Raw genomic sequence first — 25,410 nt, 5'->3', positions numbered from 1 at the left:
ATATATATATATATATATATATATATATATATACACACACTGCTCAAAAAAATAAAGGGAACACTTAAACAACACAATGTAACTCCAAGTCAATCACACTTCTGTGAAATCAAACTGTCCACTTAGGAAGCAACACGGATTGACAATAAATGTCACATGCTGTTGTGCAAATGGAATAGACAAAAGGTGGAAATTATAGGCGATTAGCAAGACACCCCCAATAAAGGAGTGGTTCTACAGGTGGTGACCACAGACCACTTCTCAGTTCCTATGCTTCCTGGCTGATGTTTTGTTCATTTTTGAATGCTGGTGGTGCTTTCACTCTAGTGGTAGCATGAGACGGAGTCTACAACCCACACAAGTGGCTCAGGTAGTGCAGCTCATCCAGGATGGCACATCAATGTGAGCTGGGGCAAGAAGGTTTGCTGTGTCTGTCAGCGTAGTGTCCAGAGCATGGAGACGCTACCAGGAGACAGGCCAGTACATCAGGAGACGTGGAGGAGGCCGTAGGAGGGCAACAACCCAGCAGCAGGACCGCTACCTCTGACATACTGACAAAGCAAAAACTGGTTTATAGACAATTAAAAAAAAAATACAAATCAAAACTGAAATATCACATTTACATAAGCATTCAGACCCTTTACTCAGTAAGTTGTTGAAGCACCTTTGGCAGTGATTACAGCAATGAGTCTTCTTGGGTATGACACTACAAGCTTTGCACATCTGTATTTGGGGAGTTTCTCCCATTCTTCTCTGTAGATCCTCTCAAGCTCTGTCAGGTTGGATGGGGAGCGCTGCTGCACAGCTATTTTCAGGTCTTTCCAGAGATGTTTGATTGTGTTCAAGTTGGGGCTCTGGCTGGGCCACTCAAGGACATTCAGAGACTTGTCCCGAAGCCACTCCTGCGTTGTCTTGGCTGTGTGCTTATGGTCGTTGTCCTGTTGGAAGGTGAACCTTCGCTCCAGTCTGAGGTCCTGAGCGCTCTGGAACAGGTTTTCATCAAGGATCTCGTTGTACTTTGCTCCGTTCATCTTTTCCTGGATCCTGACTAGTCTCCCAGTCCCTGCCGCTGAAAAACATCCCCACAGTATGATGTTGCCACCACCATGCTTCATGGTGCCAGGTTTCCTCCAGACATGACAATTGGCATTCAGGCCAAAGAGTTAAATCTTGGTGTTATCGGACTAGAGAATCTTGTTAATCATGGTCAGAGACTTTAGGTGCCTTTTGGCAAACTCCAAGCGGGCTGTCATGTGCCTTTTACTGAGGAGTGGCTTCCGTCTGGCCACTCTACCATAAAGGCGTGATTGGTGGAGTGCTGCAGAGATGGTTGTTCTTCTGGAATGTTCACCCATCTCCACAGAGGAACTCTGGAGCTCTGGCAGAGTGACCATCAGGTCACCTCCCTGACCAAGGCCCTTCTCCCCCGATTGCTCAGTTTGGCTGGGCGGCCAGCTCTAGGAAAAGTCTTGGTGGTTCCAAACTTCTTCCATTTAAGAATAATGGAGGCCACTGTGTTTCTTGGGATCTTCAATGCTGCAGAAATGTATTGGTACCCTTGCCCAAATCTGTGCCTCAACACAATCCTGTCTCAGAGCCCTAGGGACAATTCCTTCGACCTCATGACTCGGTTTTTGCTCTGACATACACTGTCAACTGTGGGTCCTTATATAGACACGTGTGTGCCTTTCCAAATCATGTCCAATCAATTGAATTTACCACAGGTGGACTCCAATCAAGTTGTAGAAACGTCTCAAGGATGATCAATGAAAATAGGATGCACCTGAACTCAATTTCGAGTTTCATAGCAAAGGGTCTTAATACTTATGTAAATAAGGTATTTCTGATTTTTTTATTTTCATACATTATCAAAAATGTCTGATAACCTGTTTTCAATTAGTCATTATATGGTATTGTGTGTAGATTGCTGAGGATATTTTATTTATTTAATCCATATTAGAATAAGGCTGTAACGTAACAAAATGTGGGAAAAGTAAAGGGGTCTGAATACTTTCCAAATGCACTGTATATATATATATATATACAGTCGTGGCCAAAAGTTTTGATAATGACACGAATATTAGTTTGCTGCTTCAGTGTCTTTAGATATTTTTGTCAGATGTTACTATGGAATACTGAAGTATATTTACAAGCATTATCGCGGTTTGGAACTCTGTAGTGAATGTTGCAAACGACGAGTCAATTCTTATGCGTTATGCGCCTAAGCACTCTAGCAGGGCACAAAATGAACAAACTGACTTGTTGGAAAGGTGGCATCCTATGACGGTGCCATGTCGAAAGCCACTTAGCTCTTCAGTAAGGCCATTCTACTGCCAATGTTTGTCTATGGAGATTGCATGGCTGTGTGGTCGATTTTATACACCTGTCAGCAACGGGTGTGGCTGAAATAGCCGAATCCACTAAATGGATTCTTCGCCTGTCCCCATAGGATAACCTTTTTGTGTTCCAGGTAGGACACTCTGTGGAAAGTGTTCTATACGGAAACAAAAAGGGTTTTTCAAATGGTTCTCCTATGGAGACAGCCTATCTAGATAGCACCGTTTCTAGGAGGGACATTATTTAATTAGGAGGGACAATATTTAATTAGCCTCCGTATTTCCAGCATCAACAAGCCAACAGGACCAAATCTGTTTCTCAGATATTGATCCAAGAAATGAATTATCCCAAAACAGAGCTACCAGACAGTAGCAGGAGGACACAGACACAGGTGAGCCTTGGGCCACACCATCGTCTGCTCTATATTCATTAGTTCAGCTCAATTATGTATTTTTTTTTGCCAGGGAAACAAAACAAAAACGCAAGACAGACATCATTGCTATGTGGCCCAGATTAACTATCATCACTGCTTTGCCATATAGACCACTCCCCCACACGCATATCAGCACACAGCCAGTTAAACACTAAAGACAGCCAAATGTCAGCTGAGATATAGGGCATTGGCTTGGGCAAGGGAGTGCTCAAGGCTTTATAGCATCAATTGACTCCCTTTGTTTCCGAACATGGTGAAATAATTATATTATTCTGAGATGCCACGAGCGGCTATGAATCCAGATGAGCATATTAGGCGATTATTTTGAGGGGGGAGGGTGTGTAAACTATAATGCATTTTAAATACAGAGCAATTGAACCAGAAATGCACATGAACCAATTAAGGGCAGCAGACTAGATACTGTACATGGAAACTGCTCTTTATACAGTTTAATTGGTCCAATAACACAGTTCATACAATTCAGAATAATTAAAAGGAAATTCAATTCGAGGATAGTATGTTTTTTTAGAACAGAATTGATTGTGTGTCTAACATATCCTTGTGGTTTTCGCCATCTCTTTCACCGTAAATCACCATGTTTAATTAAACTTTACAGGGCAGTGATGGAAGGCCAGTGTGTCCTTCAGGAACAATGGTGTGTGCCTAGTGCTTGACCTTCCCTGCTGTTGGAGGGAGCAGAATGTGAAATGAACACTGTGACTTGTGTTAAATCTGGGCTGAGTGTCTCAGATTTATGGCTGTTTGACTGGAATGGAATGGATCCTCCTATCCCCTCAAAAACACTTGAAACCTCCCAGAGGGCCTGGATTGGCTGTTTCTCATTGTCTGTTCATCAAATCATGAGGAGACATAGAATTAGCTAAAGTCAAGGGGTACATTGTCCTTATGGCCCTATAACCTTAGAGCAAGAGATGATATGGTTGGAATCTCTTTAAAGAGCCATTCTATGTGGTCTAGTTCTGCTAACCAGGATATACAGGAGGATATAACATGTCCTCCTGTATATCCTGGTTAGCAGAACTTTATATCCTGCTGCCATGGAGATGAGAATAGAACAGACCTCCTCTCAGGTGTGAGATTGTGTTGATGTCGTGAAGATAGACTGTTGTGCATCCCTGCTATCCGAGAGGTGGGGAGACGCATGGACGGATGGAAGGAAGAACAGACGGGTAGGTTAGTTAATTAGACTCTGGAAAAATGGTTCCAAAAGGGTTCATCAGCTGTCCCCAAAAAGAGAACCCGTTGGGGTTTCAGGTAGAACCCTGTGTTGAAGGGGTTTTACATGGACCGAAAATGGTTCTACCTGGAACCAAACGGGTTCTTGTACCTTGAACCCAATTTTTTCCCCCAAAGGGTTCTCCTATGGGGACAGCCGAAGAACCCTTTTAGGTTCTAGATAGCGCCTTTTTTTCTACGAGTGTAGAGTAGTTCGGTGGGAAGGTAGGTAGATAGATAGATAGATAGGAAGGTAGGTAGATATAGAGGGAGTGAGGGAGGAAGGTAGGTAGATAGATAGGAGAGGGAGGGAGGGAGGAAGGAAGATAAGAAAGAGACTGCGTGTCAATGGAGGGGTGCCATTGCATGCAGTTTTGACTCACTGATTAAAATGTCAGAGTTACAAATGAGCAAGGTCAGTGTGTGTGTGTGTGTGTGTGTGTGTGTGTGTGTGTGTGTGTGTGTGGGGGGGGGGGGGGGGGGGGGGGGGTCTAAACTAGAGTGGAAGGGCCACTCAAAACAGGGAGATAGATAAGTTCATCTCCTGTGTCTCCAGCACATCTCCAGCCCCTTAGTTGGCCCCTTCCTGTTGATACCACACCATCTCTATGTCTGAGCACCTGCAGCAGCACAATAAAATGTTAAAACCCAAGGAATAACTTGGGGGGCAAGCCCTTCCATATTTAGGTAATTAGGGCTGAAGATTTACATCACAGTAATTTCAGAGGATGCTACTGTTTTTGCTTTCCCTACCACAGATCTTTCCTCACTCACTGCCGAACCAGGGAAATATACTGTATAATGAATGTATCTGCATACAGCCACACACATGGGGGATGCACAACAAGGATGGAGAGGGATTCAGAATGAGAGATGAACACTATTAAACACAAATTCAACCACAGTGGATAAATTGTTCTGGGCAGACAGTACAATCTCGTTCATATGCTTGAATCATACTCGACAGCTGTAACAATATTCAGTGGTGGGAAAAGTACTCAATTGTCATACTTGATTAAAAGTAAAGATACCTTAATAGAAAATGTCTCAGGTAAAAGTGAACGTCACCCAGTAAAATTACTACTTGAGCAAAAGTCTAAAAGTATTTGGTTTTAAATATACTTAAGTATCAAAAGTAAATGTAATTGATAAAATGTACTTAAGTATCAAAAGTAAAAGTATAAATCATTTCAAATTCCTTATATAAGCAAACCAGACGGCAAGATTTTATTGTTTTTATAATTTACGGATAGCCAGGGGAACACTCTAACACTCAGACATAATTTACAAACTAAGCATGTGTCTTTAGTGAGTCTGTCAGATCAGAGGCAGTAGGGATGACCAGGTGATGTTCTCTTGATAAGTGTGTGAATTGGACCATTTTCCTGTCCTGCTATACATGAAAAATGTACTTTTGGGTGTCAGGGAAAATGTATGGAGTAAAAAGTACATTATTTTCTTTTGGAATCTAGTGAAGTAAAATTACAAGTTGTCCCCCCCAAAAAATAGTAAAGTAGAGTACAAATACCAAAGAAAACTACTTAAGTAGTACTTCAAAGTATTTTTACTTAAGTACTTTACACCACTGACAATGTTTTTATGTTTCTGAAACAAATCCTATGTGCCCCTCAGGTCATAAGGTCACCCCTTTTCCATCAACTGACAAGTAGGGTGTGGAAGGAAGAGAGAGGGAGGAAAGAGGATCCTTCCATCTTAAACTGCCAGGAGTCATAAAGGACGCAACGGTTATTTTACGACATGGTGCTATTTGCCGGAGGTGGGAATTGAGAGCAGGGTAATTTCATCACTCCTTTTTGTGAGCGTTGTCTCTTTTTTCTCTGGTTTATGGTGCTTGGCAGATGCCCGTATCAACTCCCAACAGCTACTCATGCTGTTTTTAACGTTACTTAATTATATTATACTACCAAAATCAAAGGTTGTACAATCGCCTTACTGTTAATCAGGAATATAAACCCAACCACTGATAATGGTATCTGCTTCCATGTCTGCCTTTGATACAGTCTCACTCATCATAAGCTCTCCTCTCTCAATGCGGTCTTCTATATAAACCGATTTATTAAATGAAAAATTCTACAGTGCACATTGTTGTCTTATTCTTGAATGATAGGTCTATGAATCCTTATGTCTCAGGGGTCTGGAGCTCACTCTCTTGCTCTGTATCTATGCACTGTTGCCTCATTGTTCAGACCCTGGGCAATAAGAAAAACTGAGGCGGGAAAAACTAAAAAAAATTGTCGCTGAAACCACTCCTGAAATGTTAAATAGTTATTTCTGTATGCAAAACAACTTAATCAGTCTGTGTCTCTCTCTCTCTCTCTCTCCCTGTGTGTACACGTGCGTGTGTTTGTGCATACAGTATGTTGAGGGACGGGGGCTGAGAGGTACTTGGTGACAGCAAGGATCTTTTCCATTTAATTAGCCTTGATGATCAAACGGCTACCAGCACATTAAAAATCCATCTTTTTAAATCCCTCCAGAAACAATTAAGAAGCTCCCTATCTAAAGCCTGCTTTTTAGAAGCTCCCTATCTAAAGCCTGCTTAGCCACGCTGTCTGGCTCCCTGTGGGTGCTCTGTGATGTTACACATTTGTCATTTAGCAGACACTCTTATTCAGTGACTTACAGGAGCAATTAGGGTTAAGTGCCTTGCTCAAGGACACATCGACAGATTTACACTACACAACATTTACATTACACAGGTCACGTATTACATGTCTGGAACATAGATGTTAGGGAACAAAGGTGAGCTATATCCCAAATTAGATATTTTTTCTTTAGAATGTTGGTTTAGAATAATCGTTTTCAGAAACAGGGATCTGTGGTGACGTGATAGATTTTCTTTGTGAACATTACATTTCACACAGAGGAATTTCAGTCCAGAGCTAACTTATGGCTGCTGGAGTAGGTAAACAACATGACAGGTGTCATCAGTGTGCGCTTGTGAGGAGTCACAGAGCATCTCCCTTAGAAAGAGAGTATGGATGTACAATACCTTTTTGTAATGAAGACCAGCTATTGAAGCTGCAAGCAGTATTTCCAATGTGAGGTAGCAGGTGCTCCAGGTCTAAACAATTTTTTATATTTTGTTGCCATCTAGTGGCGCATTATAACAATGAATTAGTCTAATTATGTGCGGCACATCAGTTTGATTCTAGGTGAACTGGAGGCATAACTCCAGGAATTAAGGAACCAGAATTTATTATATTTATTTATTAGTGAAAACATTGATATATTGACTATGCTAATAGTTTTGATAAGCTAGTCTTAATTAAATTGTTAAAATGCTCTTTGAAATCTTAACATAAACAAAAATGCCCTGGCCAAGCTGTTTTCACACCTGAGCAAAAGAAAATAGGAAAAGTGTTTTTTATGGCCTCACAGTGAGAGCACTATGGTCAATTCATGAATCTACACTGAGAATACAAAACATTAAGAACACCTGCTCTTTCCATGACATAGCTTTCACCTGGTCAGTCTATGATCCCTTATTAATGTCACTAGTTAAATCCACTTCAATCACTGTACAGTGGCAAGAATAATAAATTCTGCACAAATTAGACATACAATTTTATCTGATCTTCATCTTAGTCACAACAGTAGACAAAAACAGTGTGCGTAAACTAATAACACATACAGTTGAAGTCGGAAGTTTACATACACCTTAGCCAAATACATTTAAACTCAGTTTTTCACAATTCCTGACATTTAATCTGAGTAAAAGTTCCCTGGCTTAGGTCAGTTAGGATCACCACTTTATTTTAAGAATGTGAAATGTCAGAATAATAGTAGAGAGAATGATTTATTTCAGCTTTTATTTCTTTCACCACATTCCAAGTGGGTCAGAAGTTTACATACACTCAAATAGTATTGCCTTTAAATTGTTTAACTTGGGTCAAACGTTTCAGATAGCCTTCCACAAGCTTCCCACAATAAGTTGGGTGAATTTTGGCCCATTCCTCCTGACAGAGCTGGTGTAACTGAGTCAGGTTTGTAGGCCTCCTTGCTCGCACACGCTTTTTCAGCTCTGCCCACACATCTTCTATAGGATTGAGGTCAGGGCTTTGTGATGGCCACTCCAATACCTTGACTTTGTTGTCCTTAAGCCATTTTGCCACAACTTTGGAAGTATGCTTGGGGTCATTGTCCATTTGGAAGACCCATTTGCAACTAAGCTTTAACTTCTTGACTGATGTCTTGAGATGTTGCTTCAATATATCCACATAATTTTCCTCCCTCATGATTTCATCTATTTTGTGAAGTGCACCAGTCCCTCCTGCAGCAAAGCACTCCCACAACATGATGCTGTCTCCCCCGTGCTTCACGGTTGGGATGGTGTTCTTCGGCTTGCAAGCGCCCCAATTTTTCCTCCAAACATAACGTTGGTCATTATGGCCAAACAGTTCTACTTTTGTTTCATCAGACCAGAGGACATTTCTCCAAAAAGTACGATCTTTGTCCCCATGTGCAGTTGCAAACCGTAGTCTGGCTTTTATTTAATGGCGGTTTTGGAGCAGTGGCTTCTTCCTTGCTGAGTGGCCTTTCAGGTTATGTTGATATAGGACTAATTTTACTGTGGATATAGATACTTTTGTACTTGTTTCTTCCAGCATCTTCACACGGTCCTTTGCTGTTGTTCTGGGATTGATTTGCACTTTTCACAACAAAGTACGTTCATCTCTAGGAGACAGAACGCATCTCCTTCCTGAGCGGTATGACGGCTGCGTGGTCCCATGGTGTTTATACTTGCATACTATTGTTTGTACAGATGAACGTGGTACCTTCAGGCGTTTGGAAATTGCTCCCAAGGATGAACCAGACTTGTGGAGGTCTACAATTTAGTTTCTGAGGTCTTGGTTGATTTCTTTAGATTTTCCCATGATGTCAAGCAAAGAGGCACTGAGTTTGAAGATAGGCCTTGAAATACATCCACAGGGTCACCTCCAATTGACTCAAATGATGTCAATTAGCTTCTCAGAAGCTTCTAAAGCCATGACAACATTTTCTGGAATTTTCAAAGCTATTTAAAGGCACAGTCAACTTAGCGTATGTAAACTTCTGACCCACTGGAATTGTGATAGCGAATTATAAGTGAAATAATCTGTCTATAAACAATTGTTGGAAAAATTACTTGTGTCATGCACAAAGTAGATGTCCTAACCAACTTGCCAAAACTATAGTTTGTTAACAAGAAATTTGTGGAGTGATAAACAACTAGTTTTAATAACTCCAACCTATGTGTATGTAAACTTCCGACTTCAACTGTTCATTATTGTATTTTTCTTGCTAATATTGAATACATAATTTAAACATTCACAGTTTAGGTTGGAAAAAGTATATGATCCCTTAGGCTAATTACTTTTCCAAAAGCTAATTGGAGTCCAATCAATGAGACGAGATTGGAGATGTTGGTTAGAGCTGCCCTGCCCTCTTAAAATCACTCACAAAATGTGAGTTTTCTATTTACACAAAGCATTCCCTGATGTGAACCATGCCTCGAACAAAAGAGATCTCAGAAGACCTAAGATTAAGAATTGTTGATTTGCATAAAGTTGGAAAGGGTTACAAAAGTATCTATAAAAGCCTTGATGTTCATCAGTCCATGGTAAGACAAATTGTGTATAAATGGAGAAAGTTCAGCACTGTTGCTACTCTCCCTAGGAGTGGCCGTCCTGCAAAGATGACTGCAAAAGCACAGCAGTGCAGAATGCTCAACGAGGTTATTAAGAAGAATCCTAGAGTGTCAGCTAAAGACTTACAGAAATCTCTGGAACATGCTAACATCTCTCTTGACGAGTCTACGATACGTAAAACACTAAACAAGAATGGTGTTCATGGAAGGACACCACGGAAGAAGCCACTGCTGTCCAAAATAAACATTGCTGCACGTCCGAAATTCACAAAATGTTCCACAGTGCTTCTGGACAGATGAAACTAAAGTTGAGTTGTTTGGCAGGAACACACAACACTATGTGTGGATAAAAAAAGGAACAGCACAGCACACCAACATCAAAACCTCGTCCCAACTGTAAAGTATGGTGGAGGAAGCATCATGGTTTGGGGCTGCCTCAGGGCCTGGACAGCTTGCTATCATCGACGGAAAAATGAATTCCCTAGTTTAGCCTTACATTCTCCTGCAAAATGTCTTGATATCTGTCCGGCAATTGAAGCTCAACAGAAGTTGGGTGATGCAACAGGACAACGACCCAAAACACAGAAGTAAATCAACAACAGAATGGCTTCAACAGAAGAAAATACACCTTCTGGAGTGGCCCAGTCAGAGTCCTGACCTCAACCCAATTTTAAAATGCTGTGGCATGACCTCGAGAGCGGTTTGCACCAGACATCCTAAGAATATCGCTGAACAGAAACAGTTTTGTAAAGATGAATGGTCCAAAATTCCTCCTGACCATTGTGCAGGTCTGATCCACAACTACAGAAAATGTTTGGTTGAGTTTATTGCAGCCAAAGGAGGGTCAACCAGCAGGAGGGTTCACAAACGTTTTCCACCCTACACTGTGAATGTTTACACAGTGTGTTCAATAAAGACATGAAAATGTATAATTGTGTGCGTTATTAGTTTAAGCAGACTGTGCTTGTCTATTGTTGTGACTTAGACGACAATCAGATCAAATTTTATGACCAATTTATGCAGAAATCCAGGTAATTCCAAAGGGTTCACATACTTTTTTATGCCACTGTAGATGAAGGGGCGGAGACAGGTTAAAGCAGGATTTTTAAGTCTTGAGACAATTGAGACATGGATTATGTGTGTGCAATTCAGAAGGTAAATGGGGAAGACACCGGTTTGTGTCAAGAACTACAACGCTGCTGTGTTTTTCACACTCAACAGTTTCCCGTGTGTATCAAGAATGATCCAACACCCAAAAGACATCTAGCCAATTTGACAACTGTGGGAAGCATTGGAGTCAACATGGGCCAGCATCCCTGTGGAATACTTTCGACACCTTGTAGAGGCCATGCCCCGACAAATTGAGGCTGTTCTGATTGGGGGGGTGCAACTCAATATTAGGAAGATGTTCCTAATGTTTGGCATACTCAGTGCTCAGTGTATATACTAGATGGTTAGTGTTTAAATGCCCTCTTTATAGAGAGCAATAGTGAAGGCTTATTTTTGTACAGACTAACTCTGCCATGGTTCTTTGGACAAAGCCTATGGGAAAGTAAATGGAGTTTTGTAGGGTTTTTGGATAAATGCTGAAAATAAGGTCTGTGGTAAAAACAGGCTTAGGAGATCCGATACATTTTCATCTATGAGAATATTCATCAGCTAATGTCACTTTTTGTGAATTTTGAAGCATTTATGTAATAAAAAGAAACACAAAGCACATAAAAGGCTTCATAATTCATAAAGGTCATGCTAACTGACTGATATTATCTTATAAAACAAAACATATAAGATCTCCTAAGCCTGTGTTAAACTCAGACCTTATTTTCAGCGTTTATCCCCATTAATTTTCCGCATAGGAATGGCTAAACAAAACAGAGGTAACTAATGTATGTTTTTTAGGACTATAAGCTGGCGAGCTCTATTAGAGACGAAGAAACAATTAAAATAGAAATCTTATCAGATAGCCCAGGGGAATTCTTGAAGAATATAACTTATAACTGCCCAAAAAGTATTTAATAGTAGAACTGATATACCCATCAGAACCCAATATGTAAGCTTGTTTTGATTGTAAACAAACACCAATATAGATTTAAAAAACGTGGTTAAAACTAAAATGTTGATCCCATTCATGGTCTGTCTATGAATTTGAGAGTGGTTACACTGCTCCAGTCCAATCCCTCAGCTGTTTAGAAAAACAAGCGGCAGAGTGACTGCTTTGCTGATTATTCAAATCCCAGATTTCCCCTTTGTTATGGCAGAAAACACCGGTATATTTGTTAGCCTCTACAAGGCTTTCTTCACCTCATCTTTGTGAGTGAGGCCTGGAAGCAGTAACCATGGTAATAGCCTACAGATAATACCATTTTAGATATAAATGTCAAATCTATGTGAAATATTATTCCTCCAAATAAAATGTATTAACTTTGTCAGGAAAATACAACACGTCATAAACATTGTTCACATGTAGGCCTGTTTGCCTTACCCTCCTGTAGCCTACCGCATTTTGCTGAGATAGGAACCAAGTTGGTAGGTGTTTCCTCAACTGGAGTCGGAACAGTCATTGAATGGGCATATCAAAATGGCGGACCAAGAATCGTCGGTGAGGGAGTTCGTTGCTGTTACTGATGTTGATGAAGAGAGGGCCCGTTTTTTCTTGGAGTCTGCCGGTTGGGATTTGCAGGTACATGCTGATCACATCGACCTACGAGTTGTACTACATGTGATATTTGAAGTTAACTCACAACAACATACGAATGACAGTATCTAGTTAGCTAGCTAACACTTACATGCTGGCTAGCTACCGCACTAGTTTCTGCTGGCGATTTGTGCAAGTCACTCTTTCTCACAACATTAGATCGAGTGACCATTGCATTCGTATTCCCTGGTATCTAGTTATATCTACCATTAAGTTTCACACAGATACCAATGTTTTACTACCACTGTCTAGTAGCGAGTATAATATTAACTTGCTAACTTATCCGTTTAATCTATGAATGGCTCACTGCGTTCTAGCTAACTAACGTTATCTGGCTAACAAGCTAGCTAGCAGATTAGCTAGGTGGCTAATTTAGCTAACTTTTGTAACTAACGCGTTAGCTAACTATTCGATTGGCAGATATTATGGTCCAGTAGTAAGCCAACTTCATAACTACCTAACAACATTTTCCAACTAGTCACTGAGATGATGGCTAATGTATCAGATGTTTCCCATCCTAACGTTAATTGCTAGCAAGTATAGTATGTAAAAGAACATCAGTCTCAGCTAACTAATATTAGGTAGCTACTTCCTAATTAGGCAAGTTCACAATTAAGCTCTAACTAGCCAACGTTAGATAGCTAGTAATCAGCTTTAGACTATGACTAGATATTGAGATATTGACGTTTGAATGACATGGCATCTTGGTCTCTTTCCTTAGCTTGCCCTGGCCAGTTTCTTTGAAGATGGTGCTGAGGATGACATAGTGACACTACCTCAGCCAGAGAGTGGTGGATCCTCTGTGCCTCGTTCCACAGGGCCTGGCAGGTACATAGCTAACTGACCTATGTAAATCCATTGTTACACTGTCATTCTATGTACCATTAAAACAGGATGCCCATGTCCTTTCAGTGTTGCCTTTGTCATCCTTTTTTAATGATTATTCTATGAAACATTTCATGTTACATGATTGTTTGACCCTATTGTCATTGTTTTTTTTTTGGGTAAAGGAGTGAAAATAGAGTGACCTCCTTCAGGGATATGATGCACGAGGAAGAAGATGACAGTGACGAGGAGGAAGGGGAAAGGTAAGTCTGTCTTTACTTCTATGACTTTAAGGTGTATGCATTTCACATTGCATGTAGGCCTAGGCTGTGTATTTTGGACCGAGTGTAGGGTGCCTCCAGAATGTACCAAAACTATTTTGGTTTCTCTGTTCAGTTCTCTCTAGGCTGGTAATTGCTTTCTGCCGCATCAACAGATTCTGCTGGGTGGGAGTGGGTCCCTGTGTTACTTGTCAACAGTAGCTGTATATTTACCATCACAAACCGATGCTGGCACTAAGACCGCACTCAATGAGCTGTATAGGGCCATAAGCAAATGAGAGAGTGCACATCCAGAGGCCTGCTTCTAGTGGCTAGTGATTTTAATGCAGGGAAACTGAAATGCGTCTTACCTAATTTTTACCAGATTGTTAACTGTGCAGCTAGAGGTGAAAAACTCTAGATCATCTTTACGCCACACACAAACACATACAAAGGTCTCCTCACCCTCCCTTTGGCAAATCTGACCATAACTCTATCATCCTGATTTCGGCTTACAAGCAAAAACTCAAACAGGAAGTACCAGTGACGCGCTCAATACGGAGATGATCCGATGAAGTGGATGCTAAGCCACAGGACTGTTTCAGGACACATCAGTCACCGCCTTCATTAACCAGACCAACCTCACGTCTCACTGGACCCTTATGATCACTCGACTAAGCATGCCTCTCCTTAATGTCAATATGCCTTGTCCATTGCTGTTCTGGTTAGTGTTTATTGGCTTATTTCACTGTAGAGCCTCTAGCCCTGCTCATTATACCTTATCCAACCTTTCAGTTCCACCACCCACACATGCAATGACATCACCTGGTTTCAATTATGTTTCTAGAGACAATATCTCTCTCATCACTCAATATCTAGGTTTACCTCCACTGTATTCACATCCTACCATACCTTTGTCTGTACATTATACCTTGAAGCTATTTTATCGCCCCCAGAAACCTCCTTTTACTCTCTGTTCCGGACGTTCTAGACGACCAATTCTCATAGCTTTTAGCCGTACCCTTATCCTACTCCTCCTCTGTTCCTCTGGTGATGTAGAGGTGAATGCAGGCCCTGCAGTGCTTAGCTCCACTCCTATTCCCCCAAGCACTCCTATTCCCCAGGCGCTCTCTTTTGATGACTTCTGTAACCGTAATAGCCTTGGTTTCATGCATGTTAACATTACAAGCCTCCTCCCTAAGTTTGTTTTATTCACTGCTTTAGTACACACTGCCAACCTGGATGTTCTAGCCGTGTCTGAATCCTGGCTTAGGAAGACCACCAAAAATTCTGAAATCTCCATTCCTAATTACAACATTTTCAGACAAGATAGAACGGCCAAAGGGGGCGGTGTTGCAATCTACTGCAAAGATAGCCTGCAGAGTTATGTCCTACTATCCAGGTCTGTACTCAAGCAATTTGAACTTCTACTTTTAAAAATCCACCTCTCTAAAAACAAGTCTCTCACTGTTGCCGCCTGCTATAGACCACCCTCTGCCCCCAGCTGTGCTCTGGACACCATATGTGAACTGATTGCCCCCCATCTATCTTCAGAGCTCGTGCTGCTAGGCGACCTAAACTGGAACATGCTTAACACCCCAGCCATCCTACAATCTAAGCTTGATGACCTCAATCTCACACAAATGATCAATGAACCTACCAGGTACCACCCCAAAGCCGTAAACACGGGCACCCTCATAGATATCATCCTAACCAACTTGCCCTCTAAATACACCTCTGCTGTTTTCAACCAAGATCTCAGCGATCACTGCCTCATTGCCTGCATCCGTAATGGGTCAGCGGTCAAACGACCCCCACTCATCACTGTCAAACGCTCCCTGAAAAACTTCAGCGAGCAGGCCTTTCTAATCGACCTGGCCGGGGTATCCTGGAAGGATAGAGGATGCCTGGTTGTTAAAAAAAAAAAAAACTTCCTCACCATCTTAAATAAGCATGCCCCATTCAAGAAATTTAGAACCAGGAACAGATATAGCCCTTGGTTCTCTCCAGACCTGACTGCCCTTAACCAACACAAAAACATCCTATGGCGTTCTGCATTAGCATCGAACAGCCCCCGTGATATGCAACTTTTCAGGGAAGCTAGAAACCAATATACACAGGCAGTTAGAAAAGCCAAGGCTAGCTTTTTCAAGCAGAAATTTGCTTCCTGCAACACAAACTCCAAAAAAGTTCTGGGACACTAAAGTCCATGGAGAATAAGAACACCTCCTCCCAGCTGCCCACTGCACTGAGGACAGGACACACTTTCACCACCGATAAATCTACTATAATTGAGAATTTCAATAAGCATTTTTCTACGCCTGGCCATGCTTTCCACCTGGCTACCCCTACCCCGGTCAACAGCACTGCACCCCCCACAGCAACTCACCCAAACCTTCCCCATTTCTCCTTCTCCCAAATCCAGTCAGCTGATGTTCTGAAAGAGCTGCAAAATCTGGACCCCTACAAATCAGCCAGGTTAGACAATCTGGACCCTTTCTTTCTAAAAATGATCTGCCGAAATTGTTGCAACACCTATTACTAGCCTGTTCAACCTCTTTCGTGTTGTCTGAGATTCCCAAAGATTGGAAAGCAGCTGCAGTCATCCCCCTCCTCAAAGGGGGGGACACTCTTGACCCAAACTGCTACAGACCTATATCTATCCTACCCTGCGTTTCTAAGGTCTTCGAAAGCCAAGTCAACAAACAGATTACCGACCATTTCGAATCCCACCATACCTTCTCCGCTATGCAATCTGGTTTCAGAGCTGGTCATGGGTGCACCTCAGCCACGCTCAAGGTCCTAAACGATATCCTAACCGCCATCGATAAGAAAAAAAATACTGTGCAGCCGTATTAATTGACCTGGCCAAGGCTTTCGACTCTCTCAATCACCACATCCTCATCGGCAGACTCGATAGCCTTGGTTTCTCAAATGATTGCCTCGCCTGGTTCACCAACTACTTCTCTGATAGAGTTCAGTGTGTCAAATCGGAGGGCCTGTTGTCCGGGCCTCTGGCAGTCTATGGGGGTGCCACAGGGTTCAATTCTTGGGCCGACTCTTCTCTGTATACATCAATGATGTTGCTCTTGCTGCTGGTGAGTCTCTGATCCACCTCTACGCAGACGACACCATTCTGTGTACTTCTGGCCCTTCTTTGGACACCGTGTTAACAACCCTCCAGACGAGCTTCAATGCCATACAACTCTCCTTCCGTTGCCTCCAATTGCTCTTAAATACAAATAAAACTAAATGCATGCTCTTCAACCGATCGCTGCCTGCACCTGCCCGCCCGTCCAACATCACTGCTCTGGACGGTTCTGACTTAGAATATGTGGACAACTACAAATACCTAGGTGTCTGGTTAGACTGTAAACTCTCCTTCCAGACTCACATCAAACATCTCCAATCCAAAGTAAAATCTAGAATCGGCTTCCTATTTTGCAACAAAGCATCCTTCACTCATGCTGCCAAACATACCCTTGTAAAAGTGACCATCCTACCGATCCTCGACTTCGGCAATGTCATTTACAAAATAGCCTCCAATACCCTACTCAATAAATTGGATGCAGTCTATCACAGTGCCATCCGTTTTGTCACCAAAGCCCCATATACTACCCACCACTGCGACCTGTACGCTCTCGTTGGCTGGCCCTCGCTTCATACTCGTCGCCAAACCCACTGGCTCCAGGTCATCTACAAGACCCTGCTAGGTAAAGTCCCCCCTTATCTCAGCTCGCTGGTCACCATAGCAGCACCCACCTGTAGCACGCGGTCCATCAGGTATATCTCTCTGGTCACCCCCAAAACCAATTCTTCCTCTGGCCGCCTCTCCTTCCAGTTCTCTGCTGCCAATGACTGGAATGAACTACAAAAATCTCTGATTGTTAACACTTATCTCCCTCACTAGCTTTAAGCACCAGCTGTCAGAGCAGCTCACATATTACTGCACCTGTACATAGCCCATCTATAATTTAGCCCAAACAACTACCTCTCCCCCTACTGTATTTATTTATTTATTTTGCTCCTTTGCACCCCATTATTTCTATCTTTATTTTGCACATTCTTCCACTGCAAATCTACCATTCCAGTGTTTTACTTGTTATATTGTATTTACTTCGCCACCATGGCCTTTTTTGCCTTTACCTCCCTTATCTCACCTCATTTGCTCACATTGTATATACTTATTTTTTTTACTGTATTATTGACTGTATGTTTGTTATACTCCATGTGTAACTTTGTTGTTGTATGTGTCGAACTGTTTTGCTTTATCTTGGCCAGGTCGCAATTGTAAATGAGAACTTGTTCTCAACTTGCCTATCTGGTGAAAAAAATAAATTAAATAAAAATCAAAAGGGTCCCAGGAACACAATAAATGGCTGTTTTGTTCGATAAAGTCCTTCTTTATATCCCAAAAACTCTGTTTTGTTGGCACGTTTTGTTCAGTAATCCACTGGCTCAAAGGCGGTCAAAACATGTAGACGAGTACATCCTAATATTACCGGTAAAGTTTGTCGGAACATGTCAAACAATGTTTATAACTAATCCTCAGGGTGTCAATTATCAAAATAATCGATAATATTTCAACCGGACAATAGTGTATTCAATAGAATGGAAAAAGAACAAAGGGCGCGCACACCAGTACTGCATGCTTCCCCAGTCCCCTGACCAAAGGTCTTTTTCTTCGTAGTTTTTCAGAAAACAAGCCTGAAACCATGTCTAAAGACTTGACATCTAGTGGAAGCCATAGGAACTGCAATCTGGGCCCTAACCAATTACATAGTCAATAGGCATTCAATGGAAAACCACTCGCATCAACCACTCGCATACCAGACGATCTAAGTTTCTTCTATGCTCACTTCGAGGAAAGCAACACTGAACCATTCATGAAAGCACCCGCTGTTCCGGATGACTGATCTCGCTCTCTATAGCTGATGTAAGTAAGACCTTATAAACAGTTTAACATTCACAAGGCCGCGGGGGCAGACGGATTACCAGGACGTGTATTCGGACCATGCGCTGACCTGCAAGTGTCTAAACTGACATTATGAACCTCTCCCTGACCCAGTATGTAATACCTACATGTTTCAAGCAGACCACCAGAGTCCCTGTGCCAAAGTTCGCCATGGTAATCTGTCTAAATGACTCTCGGCACGTAGCACTCACATCTGTAGCCATGAAATGCTTTAAAAGGCTGGTCATGGCTCACATCAACAACGACATCCCAGACATCCTGGACCCACTCCAATTCGCATACCACCCCAACAGATCCACAGATGATGCATTCTCTAGTGCACATGCACTCCACACTTCCCTCTCACACCTGGACAAGAGGAACACCTACAGTGCATTCTGAAAGTATTCAGACCACCTTTTACACATTTTGTTACGTTACAGCCTTATTCTAAACTGGATTAAATAAATATTTTTCCTCAATCTACACACTATCCCATAATGACAAAGCAATAACAGGTTTTTCAATATTTTAGCAAATCTTTTAAAAATAAAAAAACAGACCTTATTTACTTAACTATCCAGACCATCCATGAGATGTTTCGACAACTTGATTGGAGTCCACCTGTGGTAAATTCATTTGATTGTACATGATTTGGAAAGGCACACACCTGTCTATATAAGGTCCAACAGTTGACAGTGCATGTCAGAGCAAAAACCGAGCCATGAGGTCAAAGGAATTGTCCCTAGAGCTTCGAGACAGGATTGTGTCGAGGCACAGATCTGAGGAAGGGTACCAAAACATTTCTGCCGCATTGAAGATCCCCAAGGACACAGTGGTCTCCAACATTCTTGAATGGAAGAAGTTTGGAACAAACAAGACTCTTCCTATAGCTGGTCACCCGGCCAAACTGAGCAATCGGGGGAGAAGGGCCTTGGTCAGGGAGGTGAGCAAGACCTAGATGGTCACTCTGACAGAGCTCCAGAGTTCCTCTGTGGAGATGGGAGAACCTTCCAGAAGAACAACCATCTCTGCAGCACTCCACCAATCACGCCTTTATGGTAGAGTGGCCAGATGGAAGCCACTCCTCAGTAAAAGGTACATGACAGCCCGCTTAGAGTTTGCCAAAAGGCACCTAAAGGACTCTCAGGCCATGAGAAACAAGATGTTCTGTTCTGATGAAACCAATGTTGAACTCTTTAGCCTGAATGCTAAGCGTCACGTTTGGAGGAAACCTGGCACCATCCCTACGGTGAAGCATGGTGGTGGCAGCATCATGCTGTGGGGATGTTTTTTAGGGACTGGGAGACTAGTCAGGATTGAGGGAGAGATGAACGGCGCAAAGTACTGAGATCCTTGATGAAAACCTGCTCCAGAGAGCTCAGGACCTCAAACTGGAGCGAAGGTTCACCTTCCAACAGGACAACGACCCTAAGCACACAGCCAAGACAACGCAGGAGTGGCTTCGGGACAAGTCTCTGAATGTCCTTGAGTGGCCCAGCCAGAGCCCGGACTTGAACCTGATCTAATATCTCTGTAGAGACCTGAGAAATAGCTGTGCAGGAAAGCTCCCCATCCAACCTGACAGAGCTTGAGAGGATCTACAGAAAATAATGGGAGGAACTCCCCAAATACAGGTGTACCAAGCTTGTAGAGTCATACCCTAAAAAACTTGGCTGTAATTGCTGCCAAAGGTGCTTCAACAAAGTACTGAGTAAAGGGTCTGAATACTTATGTAAATGTGATATTTAAGTGTGTTATTCTTAATAAATTAGCAAAAATGTGTAACCCTTTTGCATTGTCCTTTTTTGGATAATGTGTGTAAATGTGGGGGAAAAACTATGTAATCCATTTTAGAATAAGGCTGAATTTTAACAATGTGGAAAAAGTCAATGGGTCTGAATAGTTTCCCAATGCACTGTATGTGAGAATGATGTGCATTGACTAGCTCAGCATTCAACACCTCATTACTAAGCTCAGGACCCTGGGACTGAACACCTCTCTCTGCAACTGGATCCTGGACTTCCTGATGGGCCGCCTCCAGCTGGTGAGGGTAGTTAACTACACATCCGCAACACTGGCCCCTCAGGGGTGTGTGCTTAGTCCCCTCCTGTACTCCCTGTTCACCTGCCACTGCATAGCCGTGCACAACTCCCAACACCATCATTAAGTTTTCTGACGATACGACAGTGGTTGGCCTGATCACCGACAACGATGAGACAGCCTATAGAGAGGAGGTCGGTGACCTGGCAGTGTGGTGCCAGGACAACAACTTCTCCCTCAAAGTCAGCAAGACAAAGAGGCTGATCGTGGACTACAGCAAACGGAGGGCCGAGCACGCCCCCATCGGCGGGGCTGTAGTGGAGTGTGTCGAGAGCATAAAGTTCTTCGGTGTTCACATCTCTAAGGAATTATCATGGTCCACACACAGTTGTGAAGAAGGTCTGACAATGCCACTTTCCCCTCAGGAGGCTGAAAAGATTAGGCATATGCCCTCAGATCCTCAAAGTTATACAGCTGCACCATTTGAGAGCTTCTTGACTGGCTGCATCACCGCTTGGAATGGCAACTGCTCGGCATCCGACCGCAAGGCGCTATAGAGTCTAGTGCGTCTGGCCCAGTACGTCACTGGGGCTGAGCTACCTGCCATCCAGGACCTCTATGACAGGCAGCGTCAGAGGAAGGCTATAAAAACTGTCAGACTCCAGACACCCAAGTCATAGACTGTTCTCTCTGCTACTGCATGGTAAGCGGTACCGATGCACCAAGTCTGGAACCAACAGAATCCTGAGCAGCTTCTACCCCCAAGCCATAAGACTGCAAACTAAGACTGCTAGTTAGTCTGGGTTAACCAATAATACTAATAATAATTAGTTAACTATCTGCATTGACCCTTTTTGCACTAACTCTTTTGACTCATCACATACGCTGCTGCTACTGTTTGTTTATACTGTTGCCTTGTCACTTTATCCCTACCAATATGTACCTCAATTGCCTCGTATCCCCGCACTTTAACTTGGTACAGGCACCCCGTGTATATAGCCAAGTTATCGTTACTCATTCACTCCTCGTCTTATTTTATTTATATATATATATATATATATAAAAAATTCTCTGATTTGTTGGGAAGGGCCCATAAGCTTTTCACTGTTAGTCTACATCTGTTGCTTTTGAAGCATGTGACAAATAAGATTTGATTTATTTGAATCACAGCACTGATGTTGTAACCAGAGGTTGCCTCTTGGACAAGATCCAAAATTCTGATTGTGTTGTATCCACATTCTTCCTTTGCTTCCCTCTAGGTTCTTTGCTGGGGGTTCTGAACGCAGTGGGCAGCAGATTGTGGGCCCCCCCAAGAAGAAGAGCTCTAATGAGGTGGTGGAGGACCTCTTCAAGGGGGCTAAGGAGCATGGGGCCGTACCTGTGGAGAAGGCTGGGAGAGGCCCAGGAGAGCCTAGTCGAGCCAGGGTAAGAAAAGCTTCTCAGTAATTGTGTCCTGCACCTATGTGTTATTATCCATGTGTTTTGGAATTGACCTTAAATCATCGAGGTAATGGTGTATAATGTTTTGCTTATTCTTTTTCTCCTCTAACCTTCCCTCTAGCCGTTCATTGGCGGTGGCTACCGGCTTGGTGCAGCGCCTGAGGAGGAGCCTGTTTATGTGGCTGGAGAGAGAAGAGCTGCTAACAGCCAGCAGGATGTTAGTGTTTGACAGTGAATTTATTTGAATAGATATTTTGTATTGCTAGTATAAATTTGATCTCGGAAGAGTACATTTACTTTAGTATACTTGATGTAGCCTATTTTCTTTACTACGTGCTGAAGGTGCATGTAGTCCTGAAGCTGTGGAAGACAGGTTTCAGCCTGGGCGACGGTGAACTCAGAAACTACAGTGATCCTGGCAATGCCATTTTCCTGGAGTCCATCCGTAGGGGGTGAGTACACTGTCCATACTGTCTGCTTGTCATACTGTTTATATGCGTGGCTGCTCATGTCACATGTTCCTAAATCCATTTACTAAGTTAGAAATGAATTTATGGCATACACATTCTGCTCAGCACTGGACAGCTGGGGGACACATGTTTCTCTCTGAAGTCTGTTTCCTCATTGCTGAAGCATTGTCATAATAGAAGTCATTCCTCCTTTCAGGGAAATTCCTTTGGAGCTGAGACAGCGCTCCCGGGGGGGTCAGGTCAACTTGGATATGGAGGACCATCGGGATGAGGACTTCTCCAAACCCAAGGTTACCTTCAAGGCATTTGGCGGGGAAGGACAGAAACTGGGCAGGTGAGCTCGATCTATTCCGAAAGAATGCATCACCTAGAACAGTGTTTCCTAACTCAGGTCCTCCAGTACCCCCAACATAACTTGTGGCCCCTGACAAGCACACCTGATTCTACTTGTCAATTAATCATCAAGCCCTTGGCAAGTTGAATCAGGTGTTTTTGTCCAGGGCTACAACAAAAATGTGTGCTGTTGGGGGTACTGGAGGACCAAAGTTGGGAAATACTGTTCTAGAAGGGTAATGTAAATTGTATCAACTCGCCTGTCTGTCCACCTGCCATGGAAGAAATAACCTGGTTTTCATCACTGGTTTTTAGATTTGGGTACAGACCAAAGATTCTCAGATTAAATGCTTCTACACCTGCATTGGTTGCTGTTTGGGGTTTTAGGCTGGGTTTCTGTGCAGCACTTTGTGACATCAGCTGATGTAAGAAGGGCTTTATAAATAAATGTGATTGATTGAATAGGGTGGCTGTTACACCTTATTACCACAAGGGGGTAGAAAAGGAAATTATGGCACAATGTGATATGGTATTTGATTTACGTTTTTTTTATGTTTTCTAGATATAACTGTTAAATACAGTAATCATAATAAACGTCTCTCTTTCCCGCCTCAGTGCCACCCCTGAACTGGTGTCTGCTCCACGTATGGGGGACCAGGACCAGGTAGCCAGTGAGGCCCAGGCCATCGCCTCTGTGAACCTGGACGCCTCCCAGCCTGTCACAAACATCCAGATCAGACTGGCCGACGGGGGAAGACTGGTGCAGAAGTTCAACCACACTCACAGGTCAGTTTTGGAGCCTTTAAGCTCTACATCGCCTTACTCCCACCATTACAAACAACATTTAAATATTATATCCATCATTTCTCTTCTTGTCCATAGGGTGTCGGACGTGCGTCAGTTTGTGGTGGGAGCTCGACCTTTAATGGCCGCAACAGAGTTTGTGCTCATAACAACCTTCCCCAACAAGGAGCTGACTGACGAGAGCCAGACGCTGCGGGATGCCAACCTGCTCAATGCAGTCATCGTGCAGCGGCTAAAGTGATGGAGCCCCCTGGTGGCCTGGCTGGTTCACAGCTCTTTGGTCCCCCTGAGGGACGAGACACCATGGACTTATGGACTTCTAATTCCTTTTTTTTCTATAGTGATACGTTTTCCCTCTTCAGCAGTTGGAGGGGCAAATGTGGGGAACGGATAGGGCTTCAAAGAAAGGCAGAAGAAACAGTTGATTTGGTGGTAAAAGCTGTTTAGAAAGTATTAGGTGAACACGCACAGTAACAATAAAGCTTTCTTAAGTTTCAGAGATTGCTTTAGATGTTAATAATACTGTTATTCGTTTTGTTCATCACTTTCTATCTTCCACTTATCTCTCCTCTGGCTCAACCCCTGCCTGTTAGTTTGGCTTTTTCCACACAACAAGTTGCCATCAGGTCAACCCAACCGCAAATGTACCCAATGTATGCCAGTAGCCTTATGCGCCCATCGTATTCAGAATCTCAATAAAGCGTCAAAACAGTCCCAACACTAAGGAAGTGGGATTTAGATTGCGTAACATGTAATAGCTAGATTGCTTTACTATCAAACTAATGATTGAACAGAAACTCACTTTATAACTTGTAGACAATGGGTTTTAGTGGCAGGTTGATCTCACTGATCTCTACGCAGGCTTGGACAAAAACAGGACAGTTGGAATGATTGTTTGGACCTCTGGAAGGTAATTCAATAAATTTGTTTGATGTATATGGAATTCCTAGTCTTGCTATTTTCTATTATGAAGAGTTACAGAACATATGATTACTGTGATTACATATGATAATTTCAAATTGATATTAAATCCATTATTGAAAAAAAAATTGTGCTTTGTTTTTCAGCAAGGCAGTCTGATGATATGCTAATGTAATGGAGATGGTTCATTGACCCGTGACTGCGAAATTGGTAACTAAGTTGCGTTAGCTCCCCAAGCCAAATGGCTTTTGCTCAGCGGACTAACGGTCTTGGGGTATGCTTGAGACCTAGTTTTGAACCATAGCCTAGTCGGTCAAGTAATCTGCTGGAATATGGAATGCTTTTTGTCTATCACTATATTATAGTGCTTTAATAGAGTAGGCCCATTTAAAACGTTTATTTTTTAAATTCCCAATTTAGGACATTTCAAAAAAAAAAATTAAACTAGTGTGCAGTTGTACAAACCAGGGGAGGCTCTTCAGAGGAAGGGGAGGACCATCCTAGTCAATAGATATAACTAATCGGATTATATTCACGTCATCAAATAGCTGATTAAAACACACTTTTGCAGCATTCCACTACCATTCCGTCCCAAAAATAATCTAACATGAATCATGTAGCAGATATAGGATATGGTAGAAACAGTGTGTGGCCTTTTCTGTAGCTGACAGGTCAGAGATCAAATGTATGATAATGTAACGTTATTAATGAGACAAACTTTACATCGTGCAGGTTTCTTCGTTCAAATAGCCTAACCTAAATGGTGCTGTATCAAATTGAAAATGTGGTAATGTAACAGTTTAAATACTTTGAATTTCACCAGGTTCATATTAATATAGCATGTTGATTTGTTATTATGTATGCCTGCATCCTGGGAATATGGGTGTGTACTTACGTTTTGCCCTGCGTGCTCAAATCACTATGAAAGGTGGGCACGCTTTTTCTGTCTTCAGAAAATGTTGATTCCATACACCGTTTGGTTCATGAATAATGTATGTTTAGAGGTTAC

General features: G+C 42.6%; 1 protein-coding gene across 1 annotated transcript; it reads left to right on the top strand.

Annotated features, from left to right (window-relative positions):
• The first annotated feature begins 12,193 nt into the window (after window positions 1-12,193).
• Window positions 12,194-24,423, top strand: LOC129830051 (NSFL1 cofactor p47-like). Its single transcript, XM_055892229.1, has 9 exons — window positions 12,194-12,336; window positions 13,073-13,179; window positions 13,362-13,439; window positions 21,693-21,858; window positions 21,995-22,090; window positions 22,216-22,325; window positions 22,540-22,677; window positions 23,292-23,462; window positions 23,559-24,423. The coding sequence occupies exons 1-9, from the start codon at window positions 12,235-12,237 to the stop codon at window positions 23,719-23,721; spliced, it is 1,131 nt and encodes a 376-aa protein (XP_055748204.1). The 5' UTR covers window positions 12,194-12,234; the 3' UTR covers window positions 23,722-24,423.
• The last annotated feature ends 987 nt before the right edge of the window (window positions 24,424-25,410 follow it).

This window comes from Salvelinus fontinalis, chromosome 31 (assembly GCF_029448725.1).
Source record: "Salvelinus fontinalis isolate EN_2023a chromosome 31, ASM2944872v1, whole genome shotgun sequence".
Taxonomy (NCBI): Eukaryota; Metazoa; Chordata; class Actinopteri; order Salmoniformes; family Salmonidae; genus Salvelinus; species Salvelinus fontinalis.
This window is presented reverse-complemented; position numbering and strand designations above follow the sequence as displayed.